The sequence below is a fragment of the Nilaparvata lugens genome, chromosome 9, assembly GCF_014356525.2.
Source record: "Nilaparvata lugens isolate BPH chromosome 9, ASM1435652v1, whole genome shotgun sequence".
NCBI lineage: Eukaryota > Metazoa > Arthropoda > Insecta > Hemiptera > Delphacidae > Nilaparvata > Nilaparvata lugens.
In genome coordinates, this window is record NC_052512.1 from 21989870 (window position 1) to 22010295 (window position 20426).

The 20426-nt window shown below is 33.2% G+C and overlaps 1 protein-coding gene across 2 annotated transcripts in view; it reads right to left on the minus strand.

Annotated features, from left to right (window-relative positions):
• Positions 1–11013: 11013 nt before the first annotated feature.
• Positions 11014–20426, minus strand: part of LOC111050798 (prostaglandin E synthase-like) — a 126996-nt gene continuing 117583 nt past the window's right edge. The window contains exons 3-4 of one of the 2 annotated variants that reach the window (XM_022337158.2): positions 15788–15867; positions 11014–12745 (exon numbers count right to left, since the gene is read on the minus strand). In XM_022337158.2, coding sequence (XP_022192850.2) covers positions 12499–12745; positions 15788–15867 — 327 coding nt within the window. In that variant the 3' untranslated portion in view covers positions 11014–12498. The remainder of the gene's footprint in view (positions 12746–15787; positions 15868–20426) is intronic. The other variant, XM_039435634.1, reaches the window with a different exon arrangement.

Sequence of the window (20426 nt, forward strand, 5' to 3'; positions counted from 1 at the left end):
AACGCTTAAAAGTGAAAAGTGAAATCTGATAGATTTTTTTATTATTATTCTGTTTCTTTTCTTTATATAAATTCTGTTTAAATTCTTCCATGTATTCCATTCATATCAATTTTGTATGATTTATAAGTATCTTTAAATGTTAATAACTTTGAAACGGTTTGAGATATTGTTTTGCAGTTTTCGTCATTCATTTTTTCTCTTGTAATTCTGTTTCAAAATAAAGTATCATATGACCACCTTATTTCAAAAAAATTAAGTTAGATTCAAGATGGCGGAAAAAAGTTTTGAAGCGACATAAAAGTAGTTTTCCTACAGTTACCTTGAAAAGTGACCATTCCTGCACTGATTACAAAACGCAAAGAATCACTTTTCCGCTCTAGTGCGCAAAGTATTACTTTGCGTACTCTTAATACTTTGCATATTATCTTGCAGCCATCCCAATCAGCTGTTGACATTGTTGGCATGTATTTTGAATGTGAATTTGTTCTATCGATATATTTTTTTTATTTTCAAATAAATAAAAATGAGAACTCATTCAAATTATACATTTTGAATATTATTAATTATTCATTATTTCAAATAATATTTTTTTCATTCATAAATTGATTGGTTGAAAAATCATTTAGAAATTAAGATTTACTCAAAATTATTCAAATTTTCAAATTAATTGGATTAATTCATTTTTTAATTTGAATAAATTATTGATTATTAATTTTCAATTGGATTATCAAGTTTAAAATAAATTAAAGTTGCTATTAATAACAAAATTATACAGACAAACATTTGATGGATTTCAGTCATCATTTTACCCATAATCAACCACTTCTTATATCCAATGGTAACTGTAGGAAAAAGTTAATGTGAAATACGTGCGCAAAGTTCCTCTGCTGCACTCAAGAAATAATCCCGCCCTCGCCTACGGCTCGTGCGTAAACGTTTCTTTCGGTGCAGCAAACTGTCACTTTGCGCACTAGTTGTACAAATAACTATTTTTAAATTCGAAAAGGATATCCTATCAGACCTATCGTAAAATTTTCCTTGTAAAAGAAAAAAAATCAGCTGTTTCCATACTTCTCAACAACTGTATGTAGGCCAAACACGTTTTAAGTCGGCCTGTGTGTGAAGACACCTGTAAGGAACAATGGTATTCTTTCCCTGGACAAATTTTCTGTGTGTGAACACTCACATAGAACCAATGCTATTGTTTCAGCGCTTAAGAATTAGGACTACTTACCAACCTCCATCAGACCATTAACAGTGAGTTGAACTCATTGTGAACAAGAATATCTTGAGTAAGATTCGTTTTAAACTGTGATTATTCCTCATCAATAACATTGATCATTTCCATTCACCCAATGGCGAAAGTCTGAAGTGAATATGAATACTATACTGGCATTCAGCTTTGGTTCAATGGAAAGCATTGAGTTCCATGGACTGCTCAAAGTTTTTTGAGAAATTATCTCTCGATAGAAACATCTATTTACGAACAAATAGTTCTTGATAGTAAAAAATGACTGATCAATACTTCACTAATAAGAACACATTTTCAACTACTATTGTAATATAAAGACAATGTAATTATAGTTTTAGTCTTAGTAAGTTATAGTTAATATAACTTATTAATATAAGTTATTCATTATTATCGTTAATATAATAATAGCCTACGTGTTCATAGGTGTAATTACAATCTAGTGTAAATATTCTATTATAATATTCAGTTTAATTTATATAAATTACATGATTTTGAAATTAGATTATTATTACATCATTATCATGCTCTACATTTAACGAATTGGCTAAAAAAATGTTATTAATTAAATTATGTTATTTTAATGTTTCTTCTGAAACCCCGGTATTGATTTTTTATAATGACTGTTCTAAAGATTTTTATGATTTTTTTTTTCATTTATTTATCAGTCTTTTCAATAAATTTGAGAAACAGCATAGGCCTACTATTGATTCTTGAAGGATTATTCACATGAAGCAACTTTTATCAGAAAGAGAATGCCAATTTAGTTTTTCTCATGAAAATCAGAAAAGCATTAGTTTACACATACGCTGAATTATAATACATTCGAAGACAGCTTATGTGTGAAAGCTGCAATGACAATGAATGGTATTCTATTTCAGGTCAAAGTTGCCTTGTGTTAATACTGTCATAATAGGTAATTGGTATTCATTTTCTGATAAACTTTCAATTTATCAGAAAGCAAAGCTTTATAGAATGATTTTTTTCTCATGTGATCCGTGGTCTAGTGGATAGAGTGCTTGCTTAGCAGCATAGAGATCCCGGGTTCAAACCCCACTGAGAGCCAAAAGTTTTTTAAACAGATCACTCCCGTGTTATCGGATGGGCACGTTAAACTGTCGGTCCCGGCTGAAGTATGACAGTCGTAAGGCCCATTGACGGCTTAAATTATATATTCAGGCGGTGGGACCTTCCCGCAAGGGACTCCCCACCAACAAAAGCCATACGAATTTACTTTTTTACTTTTACTTTTTTTCTCATTTTTGAATATACAATTGCCTTTATTCGTTTGCTATTATTACTATATTTATATTGTATTATAGAGCATTCAACTATCTACTACTTAAGATAATTGGTTGATTAAGATGATGTAATGTTGTACATTTTTGTAATATTTTACATTTACTTTGTAATTGTATTTTCTATGTATTTAAACAAGAGTGCCAAGTCTTTAGAGTAAGCTAGTATAATCTCATTACTTGCCTACTCATATTCTCAAGCATTTCAAATTGATTTCTGCCTTACTGGGCAACAAAAATACTGTTGGTACTTAAGACAGTGTTTACACCAGGCAACTATGACTATTAGTTTATTAGCGAGTATTCACCATAGGACAACTTTTAATACATTTGAAGTCGGCCAATGTGTGACTACTCGTATAAAACTAATGATATTGTCTATCTAGTCATAGTTGCTTGGTGTGAACACTCCCATAAGAACAAATAGTAATTTTTGTTTGCCAAGCAGAGCAGAAATTCCTTGAAAAGCAAAACCGTAGTTGTTAATAATTTGAGCTCAATTTTTGTTTGTACGTATTATTTATGTAATTATTTTGGTGCTAATTTTCTATCGATTGTATCATGAGCAACCAACGATAATAATGTAATGTTTTGTGAGGTTTAATACTTTTGTGTGTTAAAATGTGAACTTGAGGTTTAACTTGAGCAAAGACAGTGACTAACAATAATTTTTCGACCTATCAGTTGCTCAAGCATGACTTTTTTCGTTATTTTGGAAGTAATGATTTATATCAACGAACAAACTACTTTTAATTAAATTATTTATTCATATTTCAAATTCCCTCAAATATTTGATTTGATTTATCTACTGAAAATTATAATTCTTTAAAGTTCCAAGTTGTATTTCAAGTGAAGTCCAGTTCTCCAGTCAATTTATGTCTTGTAGGACAGAAAAATAACACCATTAGAGAGTTTACATATTTGTGCAAAAAATCCCAACGTTTCTCATTTTATACCAGATACTCATTCTCAAGTCTCATTTCAGCTATTCATCATCTCTATTGATCCATTCATGAAATCATCACAAATTGAAACGTTTGAACTGTAATATTCTGAATATCTTATATTCATCCCCTCATCATAACCTGGGCTTAAAATACTTGTGGAAAGTTGCCTTTGTAAATAAATAAATCAGTAGAATTATGTTTCTGTCTAGCTGAGCACAAATACATTGGAAAGCTGGCTTGAAGAACAAATTTTGTTTGAAAAATTCAACTCAAAAAATTATAAGTGTAAAACAACAAAAAAATTCTATATTACTTTTAGAAGTGTAATTCTTGTATCAAAAGTTTTCTTGTAAATCAAGATTATTCTGTACTTTGAAATTGAAATTAAAAATCGTTCGTTTTCATGTGCTTCTACTTCTTCTAATATCTCATTCTTAGAGCCTGTTCACATGACAGCGATTTACGCTCGGTTGTCGCGCGATCACTCGGTTTTAGTAGTCGCCGGCGAATCGCGGCGGTTGTAAACTCAGACTTAACCGAGGGCAAATCGCTCATGAATCGCTGTCATGTGTACGAGACTGGCAAATCGAGGATTTGCCAACCGCGCGACAACCGAGCATATAGTAAGTCGCTGTCATGTGAACAAGCTCTTAAGCTGCGTTTACACCAGAGTTATTAACAAAATTTTAATAACTAATCCTTATAGACTCTATTAGATTGATCATAACTTTGATCATGATCTAACACATTGATGAACATGTGTTTGTCAAGTTCCGTTCAATCTGATATAATCTATTAGGATTAAGTTATTAACATTTTATTAATAACTTGGGTTTAAACGCAGCTTTATACTATTACCATAGAGAAGAGATAGCATGAGAAGCTAATCATCCCATAGTATAGGGCGTTTATGTTGCAAATTTCAGTGTCAACTTAAGCCGATAGTCCTGGTAGTTGTTTTTCAAAAAGCCAAGGTCTATAAATACTGACAGGTGATGACACAATCCCTTGATGCATTGCAAAATGGCCATTTTGTGGGGTTCTATTTCACCAATTCTCAAATTCATTTTTAGCTGTTATCATTGTAGATTGTCATTAGTAATTGGAATTGTAAAACAATATTTCAACAGAATTATAGTATTTAAGAAAATACTAGAAACTGAATTGTTGATTTTTAGATTTAATTCATTGGAAACTTTAAACTCTTTTTGAAGTTGGCCCCGCATATTTCTGTCTTGTCCCAATGCCTTAATGAATCATAATCCATAAGTTACAAGAACAAGAACAATTTTTAATAATAAATAAATCATTCATTGAACTATTTAGAAATTTCATTATTAAAAAATTGAAAACCTGAATTTAAATATTATAATATATAACTAGAACATTGTTTTTAAAATGCATAATGCATGATTTTGTTATGATCAAATTGAATTAGATTGGATTTTCAAATGTGCCGCCATAAAAACAGCACAAGATGGCCGCTCCATGAGGAACACGGGTGTCTTGACCTGGTTTTTATAAACCTTGGATAAAGCTATGTCACGCTGGTAGAGTCTCTCATACTGTGCCGTTCTTACACTCTCACCCAACAAAACACATAATAGACAGTATCGACAAAAACATAATATGACAAAGCACATAATAGACGGTAATCGACAGTGATCGGCTCGAGTTAACAAAAATCGGCTTGAAATTTGGCACATAAATAACCTATACCATATGATACCTTCTTATGCTATATTTTACTTTCCTTGCCCTATTACCATAGGTGAGGAAAGTATTGCTTTCCGAAAAAAATTAAGGTACCCCAATTTCTAAATTTCTATACGTTTCAAGGTCCCCTGAGTCCAAAAAACTGGTTTTTGGGTATTGGCCTGTATGTGTGTGTGTGTGTGTATGAGTATGTGCGTCTGTGTACACGATATCTCATCTCCCAATTAACGGAATGACTTGAAATTTGGAACTTAAAGGTCCTTTCACTATAAGGATCCGACACGAACCATTTCGATCAAATGCAATTCAAGATGGCGGCTAAAATGGCGAAAATGTTGTCGAAAACAGGGTTTTTCGTGATTTTCTCGGAAACGGCTCCAACGATTTTGATCGAATTCATACCTAAAATAGTCATTGATAAGCTCGATCAACTGCCACAAGTCCCATATCTGTAAAAATTTCAGGAGCTCCGCCCCATCAATGCCGATAGATTCCCAATTATCAGGCTTCTGATACAATTGAAACAAAAAAAATCAAGTGGAGTAGATTGAGCATGAAAATCTCTACAATTAATGTTCAGTAACATTTTCACCTAAAATTGAAAATAAGCTTTAAATTCGAGAAAATGTGATTATTCAATCGCAAATTATTGTTGATTCTATTAAATCATTCACTATGAAGAGATAGCAGACCTCATGTGTGTCTCCAGTGTTATTGCCCTGTCACCAGCTGGCTCAAAACTTTGAATAGTAGACTTGAGATGCGCGGGAACACTAGGTGATCAATTTTCATAACGGCAAGGAAAGTTGTGTGAGTGCGCCACACCAGATTTTTCTCTTTGCTTTTACATTCTTATATTCTGGATTACTGACTTCTCAGTTTTAATATTGAAACATCTGCTCCTAATCAAGTTTACAGCTACTAGTCTATGGTTTCACATCAAACAGTCATCATTGATTTAATGGAAAGATTGCATGCTCTTGATATTTAATGCTGACAGTTGAAAGTCCATCTAACTATAGGAACTTCTGGCTAGATGCAATCACAAATTTTCGTGATCATGAATTTTTGGATAATTACTCTCACCCCCCCCCCCCCACTTCTGAGATATCTCAGTGTAGGTTCAAATGGTACCAACATGTGAATAGGATGGATGAAGTCAGGCTACCAAAATTGGTGCTCAACTACGAGGCAAGAGAGACCGAGGCCGTCCAAGGAAAAGATGGGAGATATGAGGTTCGGAACACAGGTAGAGATGCCTAAACCCTGAAAGGAAGACAAAAAACTCCGACTACTTTGGCACTTGACAGTGGGGAAACAAAAGCACCCACGTTTTCGCTCTGTATTGAATAGTAGTTCCATCAATAGCCACCTGGTGCGACATTGTGATGCCGCAAATTAGCTACAAACATGTGCAAAATATTATTTTATAATTATTAGCAATCCAAATGTGATCTAATATAAAATGTCATAATTAGCTCATTTCTAATCAACAAAATCAGCATGTGAATAATACCATAGAGTAATGATAGCACAAGAAGATATGTCATGTTCCAATTGTCAATGTTAACTCTAGCCGATTGTCTTGAATGTTTTTTTTTTTTGGAAGCTATAATCCCGATGCTGGTAATCTCTCATACTGTAACATTCCTACACTTCTCCCCGGCCAAAACAGTAATAATAGACATTAGTGGACAGTAACCGGCTTGAGTTGACAAAAAGTCGGCTTGAAATTTAGGACATAAACGACCTATACTATGCGATATCTTGATCTTCCTATGCTATCTTCGAATATGCTATCTTCCTCTGCTATCTTCCTATGAAGCTTCGAGACAGCAGAATTTATCATGTGCTGATGCTCCTCCACAAGGTTCTGGCAACTGGGTCTCCTCTCTACTTGAGTCAGAAATTTCAATTCCTCGCAGGAATCAACAGAAGAGATACGAGGCATGGTGCGAGCCTGTTGAGCATTCCCATCCATCGCACTGTCACATATAATAGGTCGTTCTGTGTGACCGCTTGCAGACTGTGGAATAGCTTACCCGCATCTTTGAGGAGTGTGGAAAGGCGGACACTGTTCGGCGCGGAGGTCTTGGCGTGGCTGAGGGAGGGCGATCGGGGCATAGGATGAGGAGGTGTGTATGCGTGGTGTGTTTGCTTGTGTGGAAGGTGTGTGTTTGCGTGAAATTTTCTTGTTTCTTACTTGAAAATTAAAAAAAAAAAATCCTATAACTCTATTTTCTAACTTTTTTTTTATTTTCTTTCAGTCTAAAATATATTCTACTAAATTGAATGAAATTGTTTTTATTTTCGTTTTTTTTTCAATTATTGATTTATATTATATATATATATATATTTCTATCATATTACTTATTAACTTATTATTATATTTAAGAGATTATTTCATTATGTTTTGATGTAGATGCATTAGAATTGTATAGGAGGGTTAAGTGGGAGAGAGGGCCGGCTGCGCCCTAACTTCGCCCTCCAGGTTAAAATAAAATAAAGGCAGCCTATCTATCTATCTATCTATCTATCTATCTTTTATCTATGATACCTTTAAATTGGCGAAAAAGTTTTACAGTCGCGCAAAGTCGCTATTGATTATCACTTACTCACTATTCAATACCATTATATGGTATTATAATACTATGGAACTATTCAATACTCACTCTGTATTGTAGCAAAAGAATCATTATCATGTCAAATTATTTATTAGGTCGAGCTGTACCCATAGCCCAAATTTCAAGCAAATCTAAGAGCCGTTTTCCGAGCTCGGGATTTAGCTAACTTCTAGACTCTAAACAGCTGGAGTCAGAAAATTGGCTTTCCGAAACGGGGCGTAGTCGAAGTCCACGTTCAAATCAAATTTCGAAAAACTAGAAAATTGAACACAAAAAAATAAATTAAAATTTATAGAAAATAGTGTAAAGTTTCAGATATTTTGTATTATTTAGGAATGTTTTATTTCGTCAAGGAAAAACGTTTCCAATTATAAAAATAAGAAAATTAAGATTATCATAAAAACTACGACTATGCCCCGTTTCGGAAAGCCAATTTTCAGACTCCAACGGCTGCTTAAACTACGACTACGGGGTGTGACACTATTGTCTCTTTATCTTATTTTGTGTTGAATTTTCTAGTTTTTAGAAATTTAATTTAAACATGGACTACGACTACGCCACGTTTTGGAAAGCCAATTTTCTGACTCCAGCTGTTTAAAGTCTAGAAGTTAGCTAGATCCCGAGCTCGGAAACCGGCCCTAACATACTTTTGGTTTTGGCAGAATAACATGACATTTTGCCAAACTGCTTATACTGATCTATTGATAGGAATAAGGTACGAGTTGGGAAGAGCATGAATTTATCTTCAGGAAAAATTACTTGAAACTAAGGACATTTCAAGCCTTGCTTTCCAATGAGTTCCTTCTCTGCTGGAAAGAAAAAGAATACAATCTAAGTCCGAACTCCTAAAAAAGAATTTTCTCATTCACAATCGTTTTGTATTAGAGTGTTCACACATGCCAGCAATGTGTCAACATTCTCATGAGAATCAAAATAAGGCTAACCTTTTCCTGGCAAAATATGTCTTTTGACTACTAATGTGTGAACACGGCCTAGAGAGCAAAACTTTTTCCTGACCAGCATGGCACAAATTCATTATAGTACAGTACTTTCATATAAAAGGAAATGATCGGCAAATAATATCCATGGCTTTTTAGTAAAATTTATTTCTTACATCAACACAACAAACTCTTGGAACTGAAAACATTATTCCAACCTCGAATCTCAGTACAATTTTCAGTAGAATGTAAGCTCAAGAAACTTGATAACTCTCTATCATAAATTTAAAAATTTTTCTTCAGAATACAATATAACACACTACACACAATGTATAAATCATTCTAAATACAAGCAATAATGTATGGGTAATTTAAAGATTCAAATCAATTCTGCCCATAAATTTTTGGTGGTTACTTACTTAATCATTCTTTACTCAAGATTTGATTCATGAATACAAATTCTATTCATACATCGTTAGTTGTTATAGGCCTATATCTGATAACAAAACTCAACCAATTATATAATTTTCCCACACAAAACACATTGCATCTCAAAAAAATACAATAATGTTGAATAATTCAAAAATAAAACTATGAATAACAATGTTTAAACTTATACCGGTAATATGATTTATAAGATTTGTGATTTATTACGCAAGTTTTTGCAACATTAGAGTCGTTTCTTGCACCCCCTCCGCCATCTCGGTATTGTTGATTGTATTATTTTGTTATATTTATTATTTATCCTTTTTATTTCACTATATTATTATAAATGATCATGTGGTACCGTATTATTATACTATGTCACTCATTATAATGAAATCATGTCATGCAACATTTAAAAATATTTGTAAAATTATAAATATTATTGTAACCATGTTACCAAAGGCGACAAGCCTAGTAACAATAATTGAAGAATAAAGTATATCTATTTATCTCAACTTATCTCTCAGATTTGTGATTAAATACATAAATCATTATATTAAGTAGTCAGTATCACTACTTTATCAAATTAGAATAAATAATGTATCATCAATTTAAAATCCTCAAACATGTCTCATAATATCAATTTGATTACAGAATACTGAACATTAAAATATGCTATTATATTGATTATCAAACAGTGCTCTTAACACAGACTATGATATTCAGTTTAAGCGGTCAGCATTTCGCTTAGATAAAGCCTTAGCCTTAAATATAATCAATGCTGACAGTTATAAATGAATCTCACTAAAGTGCTTTTATAGTACATTTATATATCCAAACAACAACAAACACATTATTACCTATTATAATAGCTCTTTCAAAAACTATTAAATCAATTATATTCATTTATTAGTCTTCAACAATTTTAGATTATTAAAATATATTTGATAATTTTTTATAAATTAATCAATTAATGATGAAATCATACTTGTGCTACCCATTCACAAATTCTGATCAGTTTTTCTTATGTATGTTGAATTTTTAATCTAGAAAAATAATTATGTTCGGAATTAGGAAAAGTAAGTATAAAATCTCAATTTGGACTGGATTCTGTTTATAAAATTCAGTAGAAAATATTTTTTTTTCAATGAGTCTATTGTTTCTCTCCAAACAAGATTCTATTAATGATAAAAATGGAACATGAATAAACAGAAATTTTTCAAGGAAAATCAGTAGCTACTGTAATAAACTTGCTCTCAAAATTAGCCCTGATAAAATGTATCAAAAAATGGTCCGTCATTATTCTATTTTGCGATCTTTAATTATGTTGCCACATACCGTTTTTATAATCTTGAATATTATATTATATCTCAATATCTACCGTACGTTATAACACTATGGCCGGGTGCACAAAAGGCGGTTAAATTTTAATTGTGATTAATTTTCACTTTTTATATCGTGAAATTAATCACAATTAAAATTTAACCGGCTTTTGTGCAACAGGCACTATGTTTCTTTCTGATAGCTCATACTAAACTTCCATTAATACAGAAAAGAACTACCTACCTATTTTAGGGGTGACCCCCTCAAAAAATCAGCTGCTACCCCCTAGATTGGAAACCCAAAAAATGTCGTCAGTAGTCATTCTAAACACTGCTGACCCTTTTTTGGTACCTAAACCACCTCCCAAGAATTTCAAAAACGCAGTCTGCATCCAAATAAACCCCCCCATCACCATGGGCACTCTTTTAATTAATGACGTGGCATAGTTTGCACTAGGCTACTGTATGGATAGATAATTATTAACTTATCATCTTTTTTAAAATCTGTTTGGATAGTCCATATTTTGAAATCTGAAATGGAATGTGTTTGAATTTTCGTTATCAGAATTTTAGAACTTCAAAGTCCTCTCCACCATTCAACCAATGAACAGTCAGTTTTCTAAAGTTATCTCTCAAATATTCGAATCCCCACCTATTTCTTCTCCTCTAAACACCATTATTCTTTTCTTAAGCCGTGTCCTCACTGAACAAATGTTTGACATACATGTTCGGCAAACATGTTTGTTCAGGGGCTCAGGAACAAACATTTTAAAAAGTTTGGACAATCATTGTTTGTCAAACAAAAAACTACTGTTTTCCCAAACATTTTGTAAAGCATAAAAACCTGTTCTCCCCACTATATTTCGTTTGGTGACCTGGCCACGGGCAAATAGGGTTTGTCAAACATAATTAAATTTGCCCAAACTTTTTCAACAAACATTTTCGTCGAACATTTGTTCAGTGGACCTGGTTTCAAGATGCGTACAGATTTATGCGCAGCAAACACGAGCAGTTCACTTTTAATCAGCTGATGTCAAGCTTTTTATATCTCTATCTTACCGTTTCTGTTTACAGATACTATAAGCTGATGAAATAGTAATTTATATAATCTAGAATGAAAAGTACTGTTTTTTCTCCCTGAGGGAAAAGTTTGAAGCCCGAGGCGAAGCTGAGGGCAACAATTTTCCTGAGGGAGAAAAAACATTTTTCACTTGTGATGTACACAACATTTTTCCTCCACCTACATTTTTATAAAAACTACAAATAAAATAATTTTTAAAAACTTACGTGACCAGTAAAATGTGTTATAACAAAACCTAAAAATTAAACAGCTGGCTTGTAATCACACAGTTAACCGCCGACAGCGCTACGCGCCATCTGTCGGCAAAAGTTGTAACAACAATGGCCGAGGTTGACTACAACTATGATTAAGTTCCAGTTTCAAATTTGTTTAGTCAATGAGGAATATTCGTTGGCTAGTATTTTGAATAACATAGAATATAAAAAATATATACATTTTTATAGCATACTGATATGAAGTTTGTAATAATTTTAGCATGAAACATATTATGTTTCATATATTGATCACATGTCTGGTTGAGGTATTTAATTTAGTTGGTTCAATGACTACTCTTTATATGCTTCCTCATCTGAGCTTAGACCTTCTAACCTATTTCAAATGTAAGTTTTTAAAATAGAGATGCTTCCCATGTTATTTAAATGGAATTACTTTTACGCTCTAGGGAGTTTTTTCCTCCCGAGAGCGAAAAAGTGACACTTTAGTATTATGTCTCAGGGAGTAAAGTAGGCTCTTTAGACAGTAGGTGGAGGAAAAGTGAATTGTTCGTATTTGCGGCGCGTAAATCTGTACGCACCTTAAAGCAGTTTGAAGTAATTTCTTTTGTTTAATTGAAATCCCCATCAACAACTCTGTAACTTCCCTCCATTTTCTGACTGGTTGAATCCTTCCTGTTTTTGTCTAGAACTGATGGAACGCCATCAGAGCCATTATTAACATGAAAACGTTTATAAAGAGAGCGGCAAAGAAGCAAATCGATCTGAACATTCTGACATGCAAGAACAGCTGTGCAACTGTATGCAGGATTCGGAAAACGAAGAAAATTCTGAACAACATCAAAGCTATCATCACATTGGGGTTGGATGCTGTGTAGAACAAGCCACTCAGAATGAAGGCGGGAATGTTCTCCAGGTTGTTGAGGTGGACTCTGAAAAATAAGAAGAAATGCGTCAATTGGCATGAGAGAGTTCACACACTGCAACTCCAACAACAGAAATAGAATACTGAATATCATTAAAGGTCGGAACACATATAACCGCACCGAGCCCGTGTCGAGGTATGACCGAGCTACGCCCGCGACCCGGTGATGGTGCTAGGAGAACACTCATATCCGAGCGGCAGCAGTGTCTCAGTTCTGTAGTGCTACTGTGGTCTCATTTCTGAATGTGTTAAACTATTATTAATAATATAACACTATTAAAGCTTGCTACATCCGATTTGAATTCATATTTTTCAATTTCAAACTAATTACCTGTAGACACAGAAGATGAGAATCATAGTGCTGGTATAGCCTATATTTCGATGCATAACAATACTACAATCAGTCATGTATCGTAATTATATATCAGCAATAAAATTGTTATCTCCTGCCTTATGTATCTAAACGTAATTAGTTTTAAATTTATAATTTAAGACACAGTCACCGGTTCCTTCTTTATACTTTTTGTTGTTTATTTTATTATTTATTATAATACGTCTATTTAGCTTAACTTATTATTTTGAATAAGATTTTGTTCAGTGAATTTGATGTTAAAACTATACGATACTATAGTTATATCTTAGTTGCATAACAAATTACAGTTTTAAATACGAGCATAATTTTATTTCCCTCTAGCCGATGACATAAATTATAATCTTAGACCTAATACAATAAGAAAATATGAAATATATAACACCAACTCAGCTCTTCTTAGAAGGCAACATTACTACATTAGCAGTAAATTCATAAATATACTAGAAAGTGAATTTCCACTTGATAATTTCCGAAATAATAAACACAGAAAAAGAGCCATAGAGGCATGGCTAAACTTGAATTATTTCCAATCGTTGACTTTTATACAATAATCAACTTCATATTATAAATTATATTTTTCGAACACTTCATACGCTAAATTCAAGTTTATATATTACATCCCTGATTAAGCTGATTTACGACTCACACTGGCGCACAAGGAATCTTCCTTTTGCCGGTGTTTTTGCCTCACCTACTGTACTTATGCATGTGATCATAAATTGAATCTTCATTTTAAAACTATTGTTTGTAATGTAAAGGATATCATTTCGTTATTATATCTAATTAAATAAATGTATGTATCTTGGTTTAAGTGCAGTAGCATATACTTATATTTATTTTTTGTAAAGCTTTTTTGTATTTTGTTTTTGGCAAATAAATTCATTCATTTCATTTCATTTGTTTATACTTTTACTTTTGGTTTAACTTATTTTTCCGTTCAACCATATTTCTCATCACTTTTATCGTACAAAACTGGAAAATTCCTTATCTCTTCAATAAGGTTTTCCCTCTCTATGTTAAACGAGGCCGCACCGTCACCGTCAAAAAGTAAAACTGAACTATTCGGTGACGGCTCGGGCAACAAACACGGTGACGCGGTGCGGCAGTATGTGTCCCCACACGTTTGAAAGCATTTGTTTTCTCACTCGCCGTACTACGTCCGATACTCGGCCGTACCGCGGCGCGGGTTCGGTGCGGATATAATTATGTGTCCCGGTCATAATTCTTAATAATTATTATTAAACGAAACTTGAAATTAAATGCTGTAGATCTCCCCGAAGACTTCTGCTGTACTACAAATATGGATTCCATCTAGATGTTTAACCTGTTGTCAATATTTGCAGTAGCAGATCTTCGGGGTGATTTACAGCATTTAATTTCGATTCTCGATAAATAATAATTATTAATTCAAATAAAATATCTCAGTAATTTCCATCGATTATTATTCTTAAGGCTTGCACACATCAGCTTACATTGAAAATCGTGACAATCATAATCATGTTTTTTACTACAATCAGTTTTTTCTCATGCAAGTAGGCCTATAAATAGTGGAGCCTCAATATAGTGCACCCCGTTATATTACCTAAATATTTCCTGCAGTCCCTTGAAACGTCAATATAGAAAGGTAAACGTGAACAAGTCCCTTGAAAACAATGAATTTCCTGAAAATTTAAAGCTTTCTCTGTTCATCCACTGAACAGTCTCCTCTCCCAATAGAGTTGAATATTTCAGAGCATTCAGTTTTCGAGCTCGGTATTTAGCTAAGTTCTAGACTTTAAACAGCTGGAGTAAGAAAATTGGCTTTCCGAAACGGGGCGTAGTCTTGGTCATAGTCAAAGTCACGTTCAAATTAAATTTCGAAAAACTAGAAAATTGAACACAAAATAAAATAGAGAGAAAATAGTGGTGTAAATTTTCAGCTATTTTGAATTATTTAGGAATGTTTCATTTCGTCAAGGAAAAACGATTCCAATTATAGAAATGAGAAAAAAAAATTATTTTGCTGCAACTATTTACTGTGACTACGCCCCATTTTGGAAAGCCAATTTTCTGACTCCAGCTGTTTATAGTCAAGAACTTACCTAAATCCCGAGCTTGGCCCTTAGTATTCTAACTGCTCTATCAAAAATACTTGAAAGAACTGTTCATTCACAAGTAGTAGAGATCCTCGAGGCCAATAGCATGGAATAAGGAAGTTAGTGTTCTTTACTCCGTGCCAATAGTAAACTACACAATTTCCAAACTGGATTCAGAAAATCTTTTTCCACTGAAGCCGCCCTCTTGCATGTTACTGATGATATCAGGTTAGCAATGGATCAAAGAAAGTGTACTGTTCTCAGTCTTTTTGATTTCTCAAAAGCATTCGACACTATTCTAACTGCTCTATCAAAAATACTTGAAAGAACTGTTCATTCACAAGTAGTAGAGATCCTCGAGGCCAATAGCATGGAATAAGGAAGTTAGTGTTCTTTACTCCGTGCCAATAGTAAACTACACAATTTCCAAACTGGATTCAGAAAATCTTTTTCCACTGAAGCCGACCTCTTGCATGTTACTGATGATATCAGGTTAGCAATGGATCAAAAAAAGTGTACTGTTCTCAGTCTTTTGATTTCTCAAAAGCATTCGACACTGATGTAGATCATGCAATTCTTTTGAATTTATTTTTTTACAAACCTATGCACTCTCTCCACATCAGGGTCGTTGTGCTTCACCTCTACTCCCACAGAGGCCGCATCTTCCGGGTTCGCAAATGCCTGAAAATTTAAATGATTTTAATTAAAAACATGATTCCAGCAACTGAATCAAATCACAATCCAAAACTACACTGTATCAAACTACATAAACTACTCTATATAAAAAAATTTAGGTTCAGCAAACAGAAACTTTTCAAATAAAATTACTATTTGATAAAATTATTATATTGTGATGATGTCATAATGTGCCTGAAATAACTTCAAACTGTCAGCATTCCTTATGAATAGCATCAATGTTTCCCATTCAAATAATTCTGACAGTTTCAAATGAAACTAGTTTAAAGGTGGGTTTTCGTTTGTGCGTATCCGCGTTCGGCTGCGTAAGCGATTAGTCAAAATAGCAATTTCCTCAAACAATAAATCCTATTCACTCAGTTCATATCGTACGTTATTTCATTCAATACTAGCAGATAACCCGTGCTTCGCAAGGATCTATTTTAAAACTTGACGTATTGAAATCTAGAAGAATTGAAAATAGGCTTATAAGAATCCTCGGTTGATTAAGATTTTTCATGCAGCATTTCAAGTAAATGAGCCCAGTAGTTCAGACGTGATGATGCGTCAAACATAATTTTCCTATCCTTTACACCTGTATACGTGTATAATCCAGTTATTTCCTTTATTATAGTATAGAAGATGATAGATGGATGGATGATCATTGTTATTATACTAAAAGATAGAATAAGTTGAATAGTTTTCCTTTCAGAGGAAGTTTTGACAACCCACAAAACTCATTTTTCATTTGAAGATATAACGAAAAGGTGCACTATGATCTTATTTTTTTGCTCAGCTTGCTAAAATACCCCTCATTCCAATATTAAAATTTTCGACTGACTGTACAGTGAGTCAGTCATTCTATCAGGACTCGAATAATTTTGAAATTTTAATCAAATAAAAATAGAAGAGAATAATTTCTTTATGTAAATATCAACACCTTTATCCAAAGACATATTAACTGCATGCTTTTTCATATTGCCGATACAGCATTGATGAAGCTGTAGACCTTTATTTAGCACTTTGTCTCAAAACACTGTTCTAGCTGAAATATTAATAATCCATGCCACGTGTAGGCCTATACATTGCATCAGGAAAACGAAGTTTCAAAACTATCCCACAGTTGCACGTAAGTCGGTTAACATTTAATCACGATAAAATTCTATACTTTAGTCGAGATTAGCGCTAACTGATGCATTTTGGTTTCACAAAACAGAAATTTCAAGTGATAACGCCGATTAAACTAACCGGTGTAAAAAATTCAAATTCTGATTAGTTGGCACCATTTTAACGGCGATTAGCTGAAACGAAGAAAATTTGGTTGCACAAAGGTAAAAATAACGCCGGTTAAACTAATTGACGTAAAAGATTTCAACAGGTCATTCACGGGGAATTAAATCCAACTAACGCCGACTAGGTACCTACTGATAGCTGATTAATATTATCAAAACAATACTATTATTATATTTATAATGAAAATATTATCATTATTATTGAAAATATCTATCAATATTATCAAAACAATTATTATTAAGGTTAAGTGGTATCAGGTAGAAAGCAATAATAGAACAGATGTTCCTTTTTTAATTCCGATCATAAATGATTTGGTGATTTTTTAATGTAATTGTATGTACCATTGATGAAATTTGAACATTAATTCTGAAAAATCTAGAAGGAAAATTGGAATTTGGGCTTCGATGTGCACTAGATTGATATTTTTAGAATCTATGTGCAAAATTTGGAGATCTTAATCATTCCCGTTTTTCCGGTATGCAATCCACAAGTTGACATGTTTTGATGCGAACAAACGAACAAACACAACCATACTCTCTCTTATTATATAGATGATATTCATCAACCAAACACAAAAAGAGGTCAATTGCAGACTCAAGGCCATACCCAGTGGTGGGGGGTCACAGGGGTTGAAACCCCCCTACCACTGAAATTTTCCCAAAAATAAAAATTTTCATGTACATAGGAACTAAATTTCTCAAGTAGGCTATTATTTAATTATTTTCATAGGTAAATAAAGAAGATTTCAAAGTTCAAGACAATTTCTAGTAAAAAGTATGCTACGTACACCATTTTGTGGTGCATTAAACGATGCTAAATCTATTTGTATTGTCTAACTTTTTATTTTCCTATTCACCACTGACCACATAACGGGGAAATTTATATTAAAGTTATCTTTCATATACGTAGTTTATTTAAGACTGTTCGGTATACTTTTTTTAAATTGGATAATCTTTTTCAATATAATTGTTAGGATCATTATAAGAGTGAGAAAAAGTGGCGACTGACATTTTTAAGTGGTCTAATAAGCGAGTTATGGGTTGTTGAAGTGCTAAACTCCCATTTTCTTTCCAGATCATAAACGGTTTCGGATTTTCCATTGGAGTCTTTTTAATACATTCAGTATATCATTGGATTACTTCTATTTTTCGCGATTTATCCCAAAATAAACAAGTTATCGAATTTACAAGAAATGTTACTCTTTTATTCATGAGCGTTATGGGGAATATAATGTTTCAGTTTAGAAAGATACATTTTTAGAATTTTTAAGAGAATTCTGTTAATATAGTCGAAACCGTTTATGATCTGAAAAGAAAACGGATTTAGCAATTCAACGACCCATAACTCGCTTATTAGACACTTAAAAATTTCTGTTGCCACTTTTTCTCACTCTTACAATCTCACAATTATATTGAGAAATATTATCCAATTTGAATAAAAAAAGTGTACCTAACAGACTTAATGTCATGAGCACCTTTTTGAGCCAGCCAGAGAGAACAACAAACGACTCTGTATGGAAATGGTCCAAGCGGCAAGCCCATCAAAGCTTCGTTTTGTCAATAGAAATATAATGGTTTGTAAAATAATTTGACAATTTTAAAAAGGTTTAATTGGGCCCTCCGGACCCCGCCTGGTATCACAACCCCCCCCCCCTCCCGAAATTTTTTTCTGGGTAAGGCCTTGATTGCTGTAGTATTTACAAGTCTTCCTACAATATTGTACCAAGGATTTGAATAATTTATAATCTATTCATGATTTCAATGACCTCTATTATTGATCTATTCTGTAGGGAGATCCACCCTAGACTGGCAGCGTTGGTTGTATGGTAAGCATTTGTGCTATTTATAAGGAATGCTGACAACGGTCTGAAGACAGTGAGAACACACTATATTCTTCATAGAATAATGATTGACCTCAATCTCACATTTTTAAGCCTACAGTAGCAAAACTACCAAAGCTTCCGTTCCAACCAATGCTTCAAGTCTCAAGTAAATAATTAATTTATATATTCAAATAGATGTATATTATAATAATACTGTGAAAACAAATCAAGTTCATTCACTTCAAAAAGAAATAGTTTACAAAATAATCTATAATAAAGGAAATAACTGACTCATACACCTACGGGATAGGAAAATTATGTTTGACGCATCATCATGTCTCAACTACTGGACTGATTAACTTCGAATTTTGCTTATAGATTCTTAATATATTAACCGAGGATGGTTGTAGGCCTATTTTCAATTCTTCAAGATTTCATTACGGCAAGTTTCCAGTTATGATGATAGCCTACTTCACGATATAATCACGGAGTAAAGAAATGTGTAGGTTCTCTCTACTGTTATATTATAGCCTTGTATATATTACTTAATTAGCGTTTCATCTTCTTATAGTTCAATAACATAATCTGCAGTACATAATTTATGTAATAGACGTTGTCTAATGTTTCATGTGATCAAATTTAGCCTAAGCAACTTTAGCTCTCTCTCTCTCAAAGCCAAACACTTTGGCCTTGAGTGAGTAAAAAGTGAGAACTCGCTGACGCTCGTTCAATGAAAGAGATGTTGTCAGTTCCACATAATTCTTTTAAGCCAAATATGTAGTTTCAATGCACTTGAGGCATCATCATCAGTGGTCTTTTTCAGTTATCAGTCTAACCGTCTAACCAAAAGAAAAAACTGCTGATGACGTCTCAAGTGCATTGAAACTATAGTTTAGCTGAAATAAATAATGTGGAAGTGACGACACCTACTTTCAGCAAAACATTTTTCCTACAGTTACGTTGAAAAGTGGCCATTGCTGCACTGATTACAGAACGCAAAGAATCACTTTTCCGCTCTAGTGCGGGAAAAATTTTTCTGCACTCCAGATTTGCAACATGGCAACGCAAAATACTTAGTAGGTTATATGGAGCAACAGTGCAGCAAAATGAAAATGAAGTTGGTAACAGTGACTGCTGTGGCTGCTATAGTGAGCAGAGGTGCAACGAAGCACAACGCGCTAATTATTAGTATTAGATATTATAACCAAAGACAACATTTTTATTCAATTTGACAATAAATTAAGGTTTTTATCGATAATAAAATTACACAGAAAAACATTTGATGCATTTCAGGCAATTTTACCCATAATTACCCACTTTTCATATTCAATGGTAACTGTAGGAAAAACTTAATGTGAAATACGTGCGCAAAGTTCCTCTGCTGCACTCAAGAAACCATTCCGCCCTCGCCTACGGCTCGGGCGTAAACGTTTCTTTCGGTGCAGCAAAC